Here is a 12,652-nt window from a genome sequence, read left to right as displayed (position 1 = left end):
AATAAAAAATTTTAATTTAATATAATTATTATAAAATAAAATATCAAAAACAAAAAAAAATAAAAAAACAACAATTCAATGTAAAAATGAACATTTATCAATATTATAAAAATATATATTCATAATATTTCAAAAAAATCTCAATAATTTTATTTATTAACAAAGTAAAATTTAAATAAGAATAGGTAATTTCATTAAAAAATATAAAAAATTAAATTTTAAAAATTTTAAAAAATTAATTATTGTTAACTTTTTAAACCATAATCAGAATTATAAGATTAAAAACACTATATATAAAAAATCATGAGGGTTAGAAACACAAAAAAATTAAAATAAAAAATAAATATAATGAATGTTAAAATAAAAATAAAAATAAATTAAAAGGCTAGAAAAAATTTTAGATTTGAGAGTTAAATTAAAAATGATGAAAATCAAAATAACAAAGATATAAAACATTACATTATAAACTTGGATTAAAAGATAAAATAAAAAAAAAAAAGAATTTTTAATAGAAGATTCAAGGATAAAAAAATCTAAAAAAAAGCAACAAATCTTAAACATCAAAATATAATAAAAAAAATAAATATACAAAATTTTTTAAAGTGTTTTTTACACAAGGAAAAAACATATGGATATAATTTGAAAAACTTATGTATACACTAATTAAATAATCCAATAACCATGGTGTAAAGTAATAAAAAAGAAAATCATCAATAATAAATAAAAATGAAATTGAAAAAATTGAGAAAATCAAGAAAAAATGAAAATAAAGATATCTAACATAGCAATATAGGTAATTTATCATATTATATTTAATGAATTTCTCAATCAAAATAAATTTATAATAGAAAAACATATAAAATTTGTAATAGACACCGACACACATTAAATTTATTAAAAAATAATTTTTTTAAAAAAATAAAAGGCTACACATATAAAAAAATCTTATAATTTTTTTAATTTATATAAAATTAAAAAAAACCATTGATGAATCATACTCACCTCTCTAAAAATTAAACACATCTAATATTATTTAAAAATAATCATAATTTAATTAAAACATAAACCCAAAATTTATTTGAAAAAATATATATTAATAATGTTGTTATTTTTTAAAAAACTAAAGAAAAAAGCAAATCAAGCGTTTTTGGGTTTGGTAATTCAAGTCCAGCGCCTGACCCGATAAAACAATGGCCCACGCGGGAGCCTACAAGGCCACGTCTAAGTGTAAACCTTTATTTTAAAAAAAAATTTAATGGGGCAAATGATTATTTCAAAAAAACATGATACGTCACTTGGGAAATCCAGAATTCAACCATTACGGTAGCCGAAAAAACAAAGCTTTTTATTTTATCCACCACAAACTCTATTTTCAACCTATTTTTTAGTCAAAACACCTAGAAAAAACATTTTAGAAACCTTATTAAACTAATTCATGACCATCAAAAGCCAACAAACTATCACAAAACTCAAAATTCAACCTAAAAAAATTCTTCCTATACTCAAATATATTGTTTTAGGTGTTTTCAAGGTAAACAAACACCTAAACATAAACCCCTCATTATGTAAAATTGTTTGACATAAAAATCAATCATTTTGATGCCCATAATCTTTCTCAATAACCATTTTCTTTCTCTAAATCGAAATCTGATAACTTTATCTTTCTCCTTTCAACAAAAAATGACTAAAAAGGATAAAAATAAAATTAGGTATCAAAATGTATTGTCTTCAAATTTAAGGGACCGATCATCTAATATCTAAAAAAATATAAAGGATTAAAATGAATGTTTCAATGAAACTTTCAACTTGCCCCTTGTCTTACCCAAAATTCTCACTTCAGTTCCTTAGCTTTCAATTCAACCCTTCCTTTTAAACAAATATGCAATTGAAAGCTAATTTGAGCTTAAAAAGGCTAATTCGTGTAAAATAAAAGTTCTAGGGTCAAAATGAAAATCACCAAAAAAAAATACAATACTCCAATCCACGGTGAATTATGAAAAAGTGAACAATATTTTATGCATAGTAAAAAGGCCAGGCCTTTTAGTTTTTGTTGTAATACAATCTTAATCTAAGAAAATTTAAAAACTCAATTGACCCAAAGCGGTCACACCCTCCTAATAAATAAAAAATAAGCATGTATTAAATTGTTTAGTTTATCATGGCAAAATCATACATGTGTGCGTGTTATAACGTTTGTGTGTGTGTGTAAAGATTCCATCAAGCATAATGAGTATAAATCAAATTACAATTGATATCAAAATAAAGTTTTAACATGCATACTAGTTAAATAATATATCTATGTTTAAAATTAAATATATTTACATGTTGAAGTACTTTAAATAATGAAATTTCTGTTGTTGTTAATGATGAATTATTTATCTTTGGAACTTTATTGCTCCATTTTTTATTCAAATATTGTTTGCAATAAAACTTTTAAGATTTCAATAACAACATCTTAGTTTAGAAGCACATCTAAACAAGATTTTTGAACCAATATGGATGCATTAGATAACCTTTCAGACAAATAGATATAAGCTTTAGATTTCAGATGGATATACAAAATTGAAAAATAAGGGAAAAAAAACTAAAAATTGAGGTGATAAATATAATGTAAAATGAATAAAAACATTCTTTTGAACTCCTTTTCCATCCTCTTTTTATGAGTTATTTCAAAAGTTGAAGAATTAATCATGGTATTGACCAAAATTAGTTTTGCATTATTGACTTTTAGTTGACCACTATAAATCCACAATAAAACTTGAGCATTATAATCATGAAATAAATATCTTTTGAGTTGAAAAAACCTATCAAAGTTACGTTGAAAGCATGCTGAAAATACTAATCAGATTCTTTATTTTGAGGGTGTTTAGGAGTGTGATTGTTGTTGTTTTTTAAAGTATTTTTCACATGAAAATGCATCAAAATATTTTTTATTTTAAAATATATTAAAATAATATTTTTTTTAAATTATTTTTTATATTAGTATTTTAATAAAAACATAAGAAATATATTAATTTCAAGTAAAAAAATAATTTTTTTTTTTTTAATTTCAAGTAAAAAAATAAAAAAAATTAAATTTTGAGGGAATGCGTTCCCAAACGCTTCCTTCATAGGTTAGACAAAATAGTGGTATGGGTTAGAAAAAAATAATTCTTCATGAACCAAATTCAAGTCCAAATCTAAGTTGATAAAAAATTCTTTTACGGGCCAAAAAATTATTTTACAATGAACTCAGACTTAAAACCATGCTCAGGCTTGAGACGGGCTAGCACACACTTGATTTTAAGCTTAAAACTCACTTTACTTGGACCATCTCCCATTTAAAAACCCGGATGCCTTTTAGGTCCATTCTAAACTTTTAAACTATTCATTATATGAACAACATTTAAGTTTTGTTTTATTTCAGTGTATGATAGAGTTCTTTAAAGGATTTTGGTTTTACCAAAAATTGTTAGTCTAGGGTTATTTAAAATCAATTTCACATCCACACATAATTTATTTAAAGTATGTTAATGTTCTATGTTAAAAAGTGTATATTGAAGATCAGGTTCCAACAAAGTTTTGAACCTAGAAGCGAGGGAACCTCGCTTTTAATATGACATCAAATGTGTTAATTAACCATGTTATTTGAATAATTTTTCAACACCTCCATCAACAATAGTTATACCGCAATAGCAAACTATGACAACACCACTTATGTTTCATTTGACAATAAGGTTGCATTATACGGTGTAACCTGTGTTTCTCAATGAAAAATATCATTTTAGTGCTTTTCATTGAAAAAACAAGGTTGCATTGCAGGTACAATCTCAATACCAAACGAGTACTTAGTGTGTGTTTAATACTGTGGTAGTTTTTGTGATTATGGTTTGAAAGTGCTGGTTTTTTAAAACAACTATTAATTATAGTTTTTTTTTAAACAAGAATTTTAAAAGAGGGTTTTAGTGAAACCATGCAAAAATTTAATGTATATTAATTAATTAAACACTTTCAAATTTATGGCCAAAACTAAACACAAAATATACTATTATATCATAAGAAGCCTTATCTTTCCCATATATAGATAGCCCTAGAAAAAAAATTTAAATTCTCTTGATGAGCTCATTCAGCGAGTTGCATGATAAGGAGGTGATAAGAGATAATAATGATGGTGGTGCCATGACAATAATATCTTAAAGATCAAGGTTGAGATGATGAGTGGAGGTTGAAGGGATATGACAAGGTTGTCAAATTAGGCCAATGCTCAGGATGAAGGTTTATTAATTAATATTAAAGCAATAATATTCTAATTTATTTTAAAAAATAAATTGATGTTTTTTCTAAAAAATAACTAAAAAAGAGTTTTTAAAATTAATTTAGTTAGGTCTCATATAGGTTTAATGGTATCAACTAAATTGAATTTTTGAGGTTGGATGAGTGTTTATTTGGAACTCTAATAAATTACTTGTAAAAATAAAGGCACCGTAGTCATTTAAACAAGGAAATGATAATAAGAGTGTGCAAATAACTATTTCCTAATGCAGGTGAATTACGAGTTTAGACTTGTTTTTCATTTTTTTAAATCTATTTGTATTCTTTTTATTTAATTTCTCAATTAATCCATGTGTTTTAGATTACTCATTGCATTGTCATTTTGAATGTTATCAGCAGTCTGGAATTCTTGAAATTGCCAATTCACGACTCTGAATGAGAATGACTCAGTTATAATTAAAGAAAAAAACATCTCTTGATATATCTTAAAATTGATTTAGAGTAGTCTTAATTGTAAAACCTTAATGGAAGGCAACGATACTATGATATGTTGGTTGTCTTGCAACTACAAATCTATACCTGTCATCCACATTGCTTGTTAAACAGTGAAATGATAAATTATATATGGTATTTTAATACTAATTAAAAACCTAGTTAACCTGACTGCTTAATTTGGAGTCCTATCAACTAAGATATAGATAGGTATAGGGGTTTATTTTTATTAAAACAATTAAAATTATTTCAAAAAAATTTAAACTGACCTGTATAGCTACTCATATTAAGGCTAATCACGTCAAAACTAAACCTTCAAATCTATTATTTAAATAAAAAAATAAAAAAAATCAAAATTCTCGATATCATTTTAATTTCTTTTAAAAAATTTAGTGTCACCTCAAATCTGGTTTTGTAATTATGTACTAGAATTATCTTAATAAAATAAGGACATGAAGGTCATAGTTTTGAGTTTTTTTTAAAATAATTTATGAATTTCTGTGAGCTCGAGCAGGTACAAACTTGACACTTGCACCCAAAAAAAATAAAAAAAACATGTAACAAACAAGAAAAACGAGCATTACCCTTTAATTTCCTCGAATGATGTATCAAAATTGCCGAAGCATGGAATAAAAAAAATACGAGAAGGGCTTTTGGTAAAATTGAATACCTTCGTCTTCAGAGATCAGGATGTGGGTGCACCCTCCCTGTAAAAAAGAGAAGGAAGGAGCGGATAAAAACAGCGAAAAGAGCCACCATAAGCTCGTGACCCGCCCCTCACAATTGAATGAGCGAACGCACCTCTTCACGCCTCGTGGCAGCGTTATTCCGTGATGGTGGCAATCTTTTTCCTACGTGCTGTGCCTGTGCTGGTCCCTGGTTTCTTGGAAAAAGTGATCAGGTCAAAACGGAACTTTTTATGGCAACCGTGGTCATGAAGGAGATAAGGACCTGTTTGGCAGAAGGATCCTGCAAAAATCCCAGTCAACTAATCAACCTCAAGTAAAACAATAAACAAAGATAGCTTATCCGATTGACGTTGATGATGTGCACATCCAGTGATATTTTAATCACGGTGCGTGTGTTTAATGGATTATATAATCTTGTTTTAAACATTTTGTGTGCATCCTTGACGTGTCCCTGGAAAATGCATCCATGTAAAAACTTTTAGATTAAATCGTATAAAACGCCCTTTGAATTATTTTTTTTCTTTTTTCGAATTCAAGTATAAATTGTTCTAATCGACACCCCTTTTATTATATTTTATCTAATTTAATTGTTCAATGTCTCCTGCGAATTACATGTTTTCTTTTAAAAATATAAAAAAGTCATAAAAAATAATAAAGAGTCAATTTAGTGACAGCAATAATTCTATCATGTCGTGAATAGTTTTTTTCTTTTCATGGTATCAATGGGGTTACTTTTTAAATTATTGTAATTTTTTTTTATGGTAGTTTGATATTATAGTAAAACATCTGAGACTCGTATATTATTTAATAGGACAAGCGATGAAATGTGATGGGAAATATGTCAATAAAAAATCATATAATTTAGGGATTGAAATAAATAAATAAAAATCAAAATAACCCATGTTTCAATGATTGTTTGTGACAGATTGACATTCCATGCACGTAAACAGTTTTAATAAATTTATTTTTAATATTAACACATCAAAATAATAAAAAAATAGTAAAAAGTAATTGATTTTTTGAAATTTTAATAAAAAATAAATTCAATTCCAAGCAGACAATAAACTCAAGATATGAACTGTAACTATATACAAAATAGTTAACCAAATAATTTTTTCTACATTTTTACACATAAAAAAAAAACAAAAATCTTCTCTGAGTACACGTGATGTTAATGCAGTGCATGACGTTAACAAGCGGAGCGCAAGGCATCTCACTTACTCTCGAACCTCTCATTACAAACGAAAACTAGCACGGACATTGTATCTAGAACATAAAAAAGGATGTTTTGTTATCTGGACACTGATAAGCGAGAACAATTCAGTTATTATATTTTAAAGACTTTTTATTGTTTTTTAATTAAAATAGAATGCAATCTCTAATGAAGATACAAACTCTTAGTACAACTACAGCTACATCACATGCATATTACACCCTTATAAATAAAAAGGAATTAAATAGATCGGTTCAATTTGATTTTATATTTGTTAACATTGAATAAGCTTGATTTAAATTATTTTTTTACACTTAATGAGCCTTTTTTATAATCAGCAAGTGGGTTTTAAATTTATTTTAACTAAAATTGTCCAATAAATTTTAAAACCCGCTGGATTCCATTATTTTTCAATTAATTTTTTAAATATTATAAATAATTTAATTATTTTATCAACATAAGGAACACCAGGCCAAAAAATCAACATAAGGCTTCTATGTTGCGCAGATTCTTCATGGATGTCTAATCTCTCTGAATCGAAACAGGCCACAGTGCAGTTACCCAAGTCCATTTCACCAGTAGAGCCCAAAAACAGAGTCCAAGATCTTTTAGCTTTCGAGTCAAGCAACCGACCTAGTCCAAGAATAAAAACGTTAAGCCCACAATCATATCCTCTCCTCTCCTTACTCCCGTTTCCCTCTCGGAGATACAGAAGCCGAAGGGATATTTTACTCTCGGCGCACTCAATTATATATTTATAAAAAATGTCTCAAATTCCTAACTTAGACAACTCTCCTCTCAATTTAAAATCCATCAGGTTAGCAGTGATCGTCGTTTAGCTAATTATTCTTAATCATTATAATTGATCCTTTATTCTGTTTTTTTTTTTTAATCTAGAAATCAAGATTTCCAATTCTTTTTTTTTCAGGGAACAATCTCAGAGAGAGCTCGTTAACATCCTCAATAACGTAAGTTCTCTGTTTTTCACCAAAAAACAAGAGAAAATGCAAATTCTCAAGCTCCTTGTAGATCAGTTGCTTCAGTTTAACGGAGTTTTGGAATTCTCTGTACATTGTGGATCATTGCTATTCAGATTCTAGCTAGGGTTTTGAATTTTGAGAAATCTGATGTTTAATTGAATTCTAATTTTGATTTTGATTGCGAGTTTAATAGATTCGAGGAAAGAAGTGTTTGGTGATTGATCCAAAGCTTAGCGGATCACTGTCGTTGATCATCAAATCAACAATTCTTAAGGTAAAAAAAATTAATCCAACCTGTAATGCTTTAGTGAGTTTTGTTAGCTCGATGGATTTTAATTGTGTAGCTTAATTGCTGATTTTAGAAATTCTGTTGTTGTTGATTGGTAATGGGGAACACACAGGAAAATGGGGCTGATTTGCGGCATCTTTCAGCTGAACCAGTTGACATTGATTGTACTAAAGTGGTTTACCTTGTTCGTTCAGAGTTTAGTTTGATGAGATTTATATGTTCACATATTCATAATGATACGTCAAAAGGACTTCAGAGGGAGTACTACGTTTATTTTGTACCTAGGCGTGAGGTTGTTTGTGAGAAGGTATGGTTTCAGTGGTAGTTCATATGTTGGCACCATTTGCATTATGAATTGTTATCTCATGTACGTTCCTGTTCAGGGTTGTAAAGAGTGTATTTGGTAACCCAGGTACTCGAGGAGGAGAAGGTTCATGACCTGGTGACCATTGGGGAGTACCCATTATACATGGTTCCATTGGACGAGGATGTACTATCATTTGAACTTGACTTAGCTAACAAAGTATGGCCATTGATTTTTGTTCTTTCCAAAAAAATTTTTGGATATTCTTTTTGTTTATCCTTATCCTTATTATCTTTATTTTATCAAGCATGGCAGGAATGCCTAGTTGACGGCAATACAAGTTCACTTTGGCATATTGCAAAGGCCATTCACAAGCTTGAGGTTTAGATGGTTTGATGGATCCAAAAAGTCATTTTTTAATTATAGCATTAAGAATGTTTGCGGATAACTTCCTATGATTCGATATTTATGGAAAAGTTGTGCCTGCAGTCTTCTTTTGGAGCGATACCATATGTAAGGGCAAAAGGTAAAGCATCAGTACGTGTTGCTGACATTCTCAATCGCATGCAAGCAGAAGAACCAGTTAACACATCTGATGTAATTGCAGTTTCGCACGCTTCTAAGTTTTAACCAATGTGCAAATTTAACCAGTTAACACATCTGATGTAATTGCAGCTTCTCTGAGCACGCTTCTAAGTTTTAACCAACGTGCAAGTTAGACACTTCTGTCTATTTATAACTGATCTGTTGCTTGCAACATTTTACTTGCTTGTTATTTCAGATGGTTATGCCAGGGATAAATACACTCATCCTTATAGACAGGGAGGTAAATTATCTCTCTTCTGTTGCTTCTTGGCTTAAATAATTGAATCTTACTTTTGCAAGATGATAACAAGGTACTCGTTTTTGTGTGCACTGGCATGAATAAATCTTCATCACTGTCTTCAGAATATCATTGCACATTTGAATAACATGAGCATTTGAAAATTTTTAGAAAGCTGAAAATTGAAAAACATTTGCACATCTCAAAAAGCGATGCTGGATATTAAGTGTAAAGATTGCTCATAATCCTAGATAACGAGATGGAAGTTTCTTTATGTCTACTGCTTTATTGCTAACTTTATAAAAGTTATATTCATGGACAATCTTGGTTTGTGTTGTGAGATGGTTATCTCTTGGACTTTGCATATTATGATCGCGATGTTTCAATAAATATTCTTGCTATATAAAAATTTATGTATTCCTCGCTCGCAATACTAGGTGATGAGATGGAAGTTTCTTTATGTTTATTGCTAGCTTTGTAAAACTTGCATTTATGGACAATCTTAGTTTTTGTTTTGAGATAGTTCTCTCTTGGGCTTCGCATATTATGATCTCGATGTTTAAATAAATATTTTTGCTATATAAAAGTTTACCATTCCTTGCTGCAGGTGGACATGGTTACTCCTATGTGCTCACAGTTAACATACGAAGGACTTCTGGATGAGGTAATTTGACCCTCAAGTGAAACCAAGATACTCTAGCCATTTCACCTGCTTTATGGAAGTTATATATGCTAATTTTGTTACCAAATTTGATTAGCCTTAGAAAAATGTGTTCTGCATGTGTGTCTGTAATGTTACCACTTCTGCATCCACAACTTGCAAAAGTATTTGACTTCTTCTAGCATGAGCATCTTAAAATTTTTATTTCTATTATTTGGAAGCTGAAATTTTAAGGCACATGTATCCCCATATGTTTCTGAGTGGAAAAAATGATGATAATTATTTACTGTCAATAGGATATGCTATTAGCCATCTCTAATAGATTTAGTGCAGTTTTTGCATATCAACAATGGTGCTGTGGAGCTTGATCCATCTATCATGGGTGCTCAACAAGAAGGAAAAAAGATCAAGGTTCCACTTAATTCAAGGTATGCTATGTTATTTAAGAGTATTTTTCCCTCTCTTATCTGTTCTATAAGAAGAGGGTTAAAGATGAAACTTGATCTCTACATGCTGTCAAACTTGGGCTTAGATGGATTCAACTGCCAGATTGTTATCCTTCAATGAATCCTAACTTGTATAAATGCATATTGCATAGCTGCAATTGGGTTAAGATTTATAATTTATGATTACTTGAACTGTCAGGACCTTCTCTCTTGCTCTAGACTCCTGCCTTTTCTTATGTATTGGCAATTAACTCACTACACATCACTGAAACTTTTTTAGTGACAAGCTGTTCAAGGAAATTCGAGATCTCAACTTTGAAGTTGTTGCCCAGGTTGCTTCATATTTCTGGAAGTTTATTCTACTTCCCATATTAATTTTACATTCTCTTTTTCAAACTGTTACCTGTTCTTTGTATGCCTTTCAATTTCTATTTCCTTAGTTGCCATCTGCAGTATAATTACAGGTCCTACGTCAAAAGGCAACATCTATGAAGCAGGACTACACAGAAATGACAACTACTGTACGTGAATTGTCATCACCTGAACTCTCATGTTTTTTCCTTTCATAATTAATGAACAATTATTGCTAACTCACAATCTACTAGTGTAGTTGACCTGGTATTTCTTTGTTCTTCTTTCTGCTATAAGAGAGAGCTTCCTAAGTCAAGATTTGCAGCTTTAGTTTATAAGAATAATTCAGACTCCTGTTGTATGCTAAAGCCTAATAGAGAATTAGAGAATTGTGTGCCATTACTGTTGATTCCCCATCAAATTTTAAGGTTAATAGTGCACATTCACTCATGTGAAATTGCAGAGTTAATTTCTTGAATGCCTAGCTTTTGGATTACTTGAATGGTTATGAGCAATTTCTAATCAGGTGTCATTTGATTCAATACAGAATCAGACAGTTTCTGAGTTAAAGGATTTTGTTAAAAAGCTGAATTCATTGCCAGAGATGACTGTAAGTCATTCTCTCTCTCTTTTTACTTGTCATGCTCTCTGTCAATGCTCTTCCATGATGCTAGATTTTGACTTGCTGCTTCTGATGGCTTCAGAGGCACATAAATCTCGCTCAGCATCTATCAACATTCACATCAAAGCAGTCATTTCTTTCACGACTTGACATGGAGCAAACACTCATCGAGGCTCAGAGTTATGACATGTAAGTTGATTTGAAGACATGCACCCTTGCTTTGAAAGCTTTACTGCTCTGTTTTTCCTCTATATTTTTTTAATTTGTGCATGCAAATAGTATAATTGGTTTCCTGTAAATAGGGTGTGTTTGGTGAGCAGATGGGATTGGTTTGGATAGACTACACGGGGACAACCTTGTCCCATAGGGGAAATAGGACAGAAATTGGGTATGGGGCAAGATAAAAACCAACTTTTGTCCAGTCTCACTTGTGCTATAAACAGCATAGAAAAGAGAAGTTGTCCTGTCCAGTCATATGAATCGAACACTTCCTTATTAATTGTTCATATGCTTTGATAGCAATTTCCTGCGCCTCAAATGTTTCCTTGATGTTGGAAATGCTTCTCAAGTCAAAATGTAATTGATGAAGATTGTATTTGCAGATGCTTTGATTACATTGAAGAATTGATCCATAAGCAGGAGCCTCTTGTTAGTGTCTTGCGTCTTCTGATCTTATTTTCTATCACAAATTCAGGGCTTCCAAAAAGGAATTTTGACCATTTGAGGTAAGTATAGCATGATTCTCATTTTTGTACTTTATTCCGTTGGTTCTTGACTTCTACAGCTGTTTTACCTATTGTACGAAGTAATTATTCTAACTATGCACTTGTGCTGCATTGTGGTTGTTGCACTTCTTGTTTAGGAGGGAGCTGCTCCATAGCTATGGCTTTGAGCACATAGCAATGTTGAATAATTTAGAAAAGGCTGGATTGCTTAAAAAGCAGGTTTAGTATGATTTTCCTTAATGAGTCATTTTATTTTCTTCACATCATAATCTGATAGTTCAGGTAAATGGATTCTATCGAATTACCAAGTTCAGTGTACATCATTCTAATCTTGCAGGAAAATAAAAGTAACTGGCTGACTATCAAACGTACTCTCCAACTTGTAGTTGAGGATACTGACACTGCCAAGTAATCAACCTCTTGATCATGTAATCTGTTTCTGATATAGAATTGTTTATAGAATGTTTAAGATGTTTGTTTGGTTCTGCTATACCTATGAGAAGTGGACGTAATCTTTTGCTGCAAACCTGAGGATGCTCTGTGACGCAATGATCTGGACTGCATTATGGGGCCTTTTTTACTGTGCTTTAGAAGTTTTTTATGTTTCTTGAGTTGAAAATTACAGGGAGTGCTAAAACATGTTTTGGATTGTTTTCTTGAACCATCTCCTTAAATTCTTGCAATTGGTTATGTCTACTTCATCAATCAAAAGTTGGCATCATCTTAATTGGAAATTTTCCAAATCTATTGCCGTTTCCTGAAAAAATTTCTTCTGAAAATGAAATGGAATGCCATGGAAAAAAAAA

At 30.2% G+C, this 12,652-nt stretch overlaps 1 protein-coding gene across 2 annotated transcripts in view; it reads left to right on the top strand.

Annotated features, from left to right (window-relative positions):
• The first annotated feature begins 7,336 nt into the window (after positions 1-7,336).
• The window catches only part of LOC105137135 (vacuolar protein-sorting-associated protein 33 homolog), an 11,357-nt gene continuing 6,041 nt past the window's right edge, over positions 7,337-12,652 (top strand). Inside the window, exons 1-18 of one of the 2 annotated variants that reach the window (XM_011042760.1) lie at positions 7,337-7,462; positions 7,574-7,613; positions 7,819-7,899; positions 8,027-8,221; positions 8,327-8,437; positions 8,534-8,599; positions 8,708-8,815; positions 9,000-9,044; positions 9,649-9,705; positions 10,036-10,130; positions 10,429-10,480; positions 10,613-10,669; positions 11,047-11,109; positions 11,204-11,310; positions 11,724-11,846; positions 11,984-12,065; positions 12,184-12,254; positions 12,350-12,642. In XM_011042760.1, coding sequence (XP_011041062.1) covers positions 7,410-7,462; positions 7,574-7,613; positions 7,819-7,899; positions 8,027-8,221; positions 8,327-8,437; positions 8,534-8,599; positions 8,708-8,815; positions 9,000-9,044; positions 9,649-9,705; positions 10,036-10,130; positions 10,429-10,480; positions 10,613-10,669; positions 11,047-11,109; positions 11,204-11,310; positions 11,724-11,846; positions 11,984-12,065; positions 12,184-12,254; positions 12,350-12,377 — 1,434 coding nt within the window. In that variant the 5' untranslated portion in view covers positions 7,337-7,409 and the 3' untranslated portion in view covers positions 12,378-12,642. Of the gene's footprint in view, positions 7,463-7,573; positions 7,614-7,818; positions 7,900-8,026; positions 8,222-8,326; positions 8,438-8,533; positions 8,600-8,707; positions 8,816-8,999; positions 9,045-9,648; positions 9,706-10,035; positions 10,131-10,428; positions 10,481-10,612; positions 10,670-11,046; positions 11,110-11,203; positions 11,311-11,723; positions 11,847-11,983; positions 12,066-12,183; positions 12,255-12,349; positions 12,643-12,652 lie in introns of those variants that run through there. The other variant, XM_011042759.1, reaches the window with a different exon arrangement.

The sequence above is a fragment of the Populus euphratica genome, unplaced genomic scaffold (assembly GCF_000495115.2).
Source record: "Populus euphratica unplaced genomic scaffold, PopEup_1.0 scaffold63.1, whole genome shotgun sequence".
Taxonomy (NCBI): Eukaryota; Viridiplantae; Streptophyta; class Magnoliopsida; order Malpighiales; family Salicaceae; genus Populus; species Populus euphratica.
This window is presented reverse-complemented; position numbering and strand designations above follow the sequence as displayed.